This window comes from Phalaenopsis equestris, unplaced genomic scaffold (assembly GCF_001263595.1).
Source record: "Phalaenopsis equestris unplaced genomic scaffold, ASM126359v1 Scaffold234186, whole genome shotgun sequence".
Lineage (NCBI taxonomy): Eukaryota > Viridiplantae > Streptophyta > Magnoliopsida > Asparagales > Orchidaceae > Phalaenopsis > Phalaenopsis equestris.
The window spans coordinates 46,657-51,803 of NW_018252107.1; the positions used below are offsets into that span (position 1 = coordinate 46,657).

Sequence of the window (5,147 nt, forward strand, 5' to 3'; positions counted from 1 at the left end):
CAAATTCACTTATGTGCCAAAGTACCCCTACCATACCTACATATTATAGGGGTATAATATGTAATTATATCAAGATCCCTTGCTATAGATGGACGTCTAATTCATGAATAAAGGTTACACAATTTTACTATTCAGTACTGCGCTATAATTCTCCCTATCTCCCCCCCTCTCCGCCTTCTTTTGATTTCCAGGACTCTCCCGGACATATTTGAATTTATCCGAGACAAATTTGAATTTAACATTTAGTGTTATGAACAAATGTATTAAAAACTGTTTCACTTTTACAAAAAATAATAATTGTAAGTAATATTACAGATTTTGAGTAATATATACATATAAATATGAATATATGTATTAAAAAGCATTTTACTTTTTCAAAAAAATAATAATTTTATGTAATATTAATGATTTGAGTAATATGTTAATAAACTGAATGATAGTGTCAGATAGGTATATAGGTATGATTTATGTGGTGTGCATATAAATGTCTTTTAAATGGCTTTATCCTTTCTAAAAAAATTGATATTAAACCAGTATATTATAGTTAAAACAAGGGACATGCCCAAAGCAAAAAAAAAAAAAAAGCAGATCTGATTTCTTGTCCAAATCAATCAACAACACTGATTCAAGACATCCGATTAATGAAAACTTCCACAGACTTTTTGTTCTTTAAGATCAAAGACTGCAAAATCCACCAAAAAGAAAAACTAGATATTTTTTTCTTCTCAGCAACAGAAAAATCGAAGAGCTCAAGAAGCCGGGGCGCTCTGCATTTCAACAACCTTCTTCCAGGAAGGTCGCGACGAGATCTCCTCCCACCACCTCGCCACATTCTTCCTGGACTTGATGAGATGATCTCGATCGGCGATGTAATGTCCGTTGGGGAGATGAGAAAGATCCGCCAGGGTGAACTCATCGCCGGCGAGGAATTTGCTCTCTCCAAGACGCTTCTCGTAAACGTCGAGCACCTTCGCAAGCTTCCTTTCGTTCTCCTCGATGACCTTCGCGTCCTGCTTCAGACCCATGCGAGGGGCAAAGGCTAGCTGCAAAACCAGTACAGAGCTCGGCGGGTCGAAGTTCTGCGCCTCCGCTTCTAGCCACTGCTCAACCCAAGCCCGATCCAGTAAGCCACGGCCGTGAAGCCCTTTGTAACCTTGATCGGCGTACTTGTCGCAGATGTATCGGCATATGGCGCGAGACTCTGCAGTTTATTTGTTTGATAAAATGCCTGAGAGAGAGGGAAGAAGAAAATGATGAAATGGGGGGAGATTACTGACCGAAAAGGCTTGTGTTCTCGTCTTTGAAGGCTGGGACTTTGCCGAATGGCTGTAGAGGAAGATAGGGTTAGTGTTTTGGAGGTAGAGAGGGAAGGGTAGGAGGGAGAGAGCGGACCTGGAGCTTAAGGAAGTCGGGGGATCTGTGCTGCCCTTTTGACATATCTACAGCGGCAAGCTCGAAGGGGACGTCTTTCTCGAGAAGGCAGGCGAGGACTCTTGAGACCGCCGTTGAGATCGGGGGGCCGTACACTGTGACTCCGGCCATCTTCTACGAAGGGAAAGTGTTTTGGTTTGAGAGGATGGTATGGAGGTCAGGGTTTTGTGGCCTGGAAGGATGGATGGAATTGAATACGGGAATAAAAAAATGGTAGGGATTTAAATACGAATTTTGTTTTATATTTACAAAAAGTTTAAATTTTAAAATGGCAAATTTTCGAAATAATATTTTTAATAATTTATATAGGATAGCAGTTTAAAGTAAAAATTAAAATAGAACAAGTCATTCTGTAATTGCAAATTTAATATTTAATTTGAAAAAAAATATTATATTTTTAAAGATTGAGGTGATTTAAAAAGTAAAATTAAAATATTACAACTTTTTTTCAACAATAAGTGTAAGAAATAATTTCATTAAAAATATAACTTAGTATCATAGTTTAATATAGAAAAAAAATATTTTATCATTTTAAATTTTGTAAAGTATTTAATTTTATTATGATAAAATTTTATATTATGTATAAATTTAATAGTCTTTTTAGGAAGTTTAAATTATTAAAAAATTTAACTAATAAATTAAAAGTATATTATACACATGTCAATTTTGTTTTGACATCGACAAGTAGTGACTCTTGAATTTGCATGGGACAATGAGCATGCCTTTATTATAAATTAATTTGATGGGACAATGCATGCTCATTATGGAGGGGAAAGGTAACTTTGATGGTACAATGCATGTTTTTAATATATACTCATTTGATGTGTCATTTATTATTTATAAAAGGCATCTATTTTCTCATTATTTTAGTTTTCAGGGCTCTTTAGAATGCTCTAATGCCAATTCGATCACTTTTAAGTGACTCACACGGACTCCAAGGCACAATAGATGGCCAATATCATGGAAGCCTTCCGGTGCCTACGATGACTCCATGGTTGCTTACACTGTCAGGAGAGCCATGGAGCCCAGTGGTTCACGATCGGACATACATAATTATGAAGCTGAGCTGGTGCTCTAAGGTTCAACTGACTAGGTTTTAGTTTGGTGTTCCCACCTAATGAATTACCTTAAATGTCTATTTTTTAAAGACTATTTTATGCAATCACAACACCTTTTATTATTAGTCTTTCAAGTCTTCCTCAGGATGTAATTGAACACGAGGACATTTTTGTGAGAGATCTTTTGAAGCAAGAATACAATAATTTGATTTTGTATTGTGGTTTGGTTATAAAGGTTTTTTTATATTATCCTTCTCATGTATTTTTTTTTGTTTAGTATAGTCTGATTTACTTTTTTTATAAATATCTTTGTAGCTACTTTTTTTTATTTTGTCTTAGTTTGTATATTTTTTTAGTTTATATTTTCTTCAAATGCATTTCTAAGAAAGGGGGATTTGAAGAGTGACAAGCTCTAAGATTCTCATTTTGGTTAGAATAAAAAGGGGCCCAAATAGTGTCTTTGTGGTTTAATCCTCAAGATACATTTTCTCATTACATGTTTTATGCATTCCGTCGTATATTTCTATATACTTAGGGTTTTGGTTTTTCAAGCAGAATCCTCCTTTGTATTACACCATATAGGTTTAGATTTTGTGAGTGAACACCCTGGTGGCAATACTTGTGTGACCCTTAGTTTGACCTGTGGTGATAAGAAAAAAATAAGCATTAATCATTGGGTTGTCTTAATGAGTAATGTAAGTATGCCCCTTGGCCCTGCACCGCACGTCTTACATGTAGATACTAGTTTGGCAACACTTTGTAGTTCTTGTTTAAGACTAAGGCTAAGGTGTAGCTAGGGATTTTTGTACACAACTATAATTGTTTTGGTTTGTGTTTGTTGTTGTACGCTTTGTGTGCCTTTTTTACTTTCATTACTAGGTGTGAGACTTGTGTACTATTATATTAGAATAGTCTTCTTTCTAGGGAATTGTATCCAATAAGGATAAGCTCGCTTAGAATTTAAACAAACACATATTTTGCATTTGTTGGCTAGCTCTCTTTCGACCAAATATAACATTTTATATGTGATGTGTAGAAAAACATGCTTAATTTTATCTAAATTTTGCACATTTTTATGAATGAAATTGCAATTTAAAGAAGGGTATTTTCATATTTTTCAAGCAGATATAACAAGTAGTGGAAGTGGAACGAAGTGGAAAAAAAATGAAACAAAAAGGAGTAAATATGGAGCAATTGGAGATCCAAGGGACCGACGCCAAGGCGTCACTTATTTTGGCACTCGAGCGCCAGTGCATAGCCGAGCAGATAGAGAGACTCTCGCCTAGGCGCTAGCAACTACTGGGCAGTTTTTTAGGAATTCTCCCCATGATGTAAGGAGTGATTTGGAGGTTAAAGGTAGTTCTTTAAGGAGATTGAGAAGAGGATTTTAAAAAAGAAGGAGAAGAGAACATTAGGGGTTTTCTTTAGGAGACCTTTAAGGATTTTACTTAGAGATTTTGATGAGATTTAAAAGGTTTATTGTGAGGCGATTATTCAGTACAACAGCAAGGGTCTTAAGGATCATCAGAGAGCAATTTCAAAGCCTTGTAAAAACGAAGAGGCTAGATATTGTGCATTTGTTGTATTTTACTTTTGTAAAACACAATTACCTAGTGGATTTGCTTTGTGTTAATGATGTTTTGTGTTGTTTTTTCGATGCTCAGTGAGTAGTCCTTTCACCTTTTTCTTATAATGATTATGTTAGGTGTACGAATTATACAGTGCTTGTGAAACAAATTTTAAATCTTTAATGTGATGAGTATTCTTCAAAGCTTCCTTTACTTTTCATTCTGGCCAAAGGATTTGTTAAAATATGTTTTGATCCATAATGAGTCGGGAGAGCTATGGAAAAATGATTAGAATATTCACGTTGAACTATAGGTTATGAATCAAAATTAAACTATAGAGAGACGCAAATAGATAGAAAAATAATCTTTGATGGGTTCAAATTGGGGTTTAAGGAATTAAAACTAGTTTAATCAAACTTCTTTATGCACTTGAGCGAGGGTAAAGAAGAGAATTGTTATGGGATTGACATTCAAGACTCAAAAACTGATATTACTAATATGACACATACGCTTGTGTAGGTCCCTTTAACTTAGAATTAGGGTGTGTCGGAATTTTAGCATTGGTGTAGGGCTTGACAAGAATACACACAAGTCACATCAAGTATTTTGGCATTGTTGCATGATCCCCAAAATTATAGTTGTGTAAAATCAATAAAGTTGACTCTGCTTTGTAGTGATGCCAAAAACTTGGTCGTTATTTTATGAATAAGAAATTGAAGTAATTTATATTGGGATTCTACGCAAGTATATGTATCGTTATCAAGTAATAGAGGCCTTTCTGATTAAGCCCCAAATATCGATCTCATGAGGAAGGTTTAAATTTGAAATGAAAATTTAAATTAGGAAAGTCACAACAAAAAAATAAAATCTACTTTACTAATTTTGAATATTTAAAGTGCTATCAGAACTAAATTATCAACTACTAGTAAAAGTGTAAAGCAAAGCTAAACTATAACTATCAAGCTATATTTTTTGCGATGAAGTTATCTAATATGAGAAAGCATCTTCTCCAATACAATGAATTTTTGGTTAAATGAGAGAGATCAATGGTTTGAATTTGTATTGTGCAAAATAGAAGCAATTTTAATTC

At 34.4% G+C, this 5,147-nt stretch overlaps 1 protein-coding gene across 1 annotated transcript; it reads right to left on the bottom strand.

Moving 5' to 3' along the window:
- Window positions 1-590: 590 nt before the first annotated feature.
- LOC110038862 (glutathione S-transferase F10-like) lies at window positions 591-1,637 on the bottom strand. The gene is made up of 3 exons (XM_020743782.1): window positions 1,393-1,637; window positions 1,278-1,326; window positions 591-1,201 (listed from the first exon to the last, which is right to left on the bottom strand). Exons 1-3 carry the CDS (start codon window positions 1,540-1,542, stop codon window positions 750-752), a joined length of 651 nt encoding a protein of 216 aa, XP_020599441.1. The 5' UTR covers window positions 1,543-1,637; the 3' UTR covers window positions 591-749.
- Window positions 1,638-5,147: the final 3,510 nt, after the last annotated feature.

Excerpts from the sequence above, each read along its gene's own strand:
- LOC110038862 (XM_020743782.1), bottom strand. The coding sequence starts at position 1,542 with ATGGCCGGAGTCACAGTGTACGGCCCCCCGATCTCAACGGCGGTCTCA. Across the intron at positions 1,327-1,392 it reads CCGACTTCCTTAAGCTCCAG|CCATTCGGCAAAGTCCCAGC; the intron begins GTCCGCTCTCTC and ends CTTCCTCTACAG. Across the intron at positions 1,202-1,277 it reads CGAGAACACAAGCCTTTTCG|AGTCTCGCGCCATATGCCGA; the intron begins GTCAGTAATCTC and ends AATAAACTGCAG.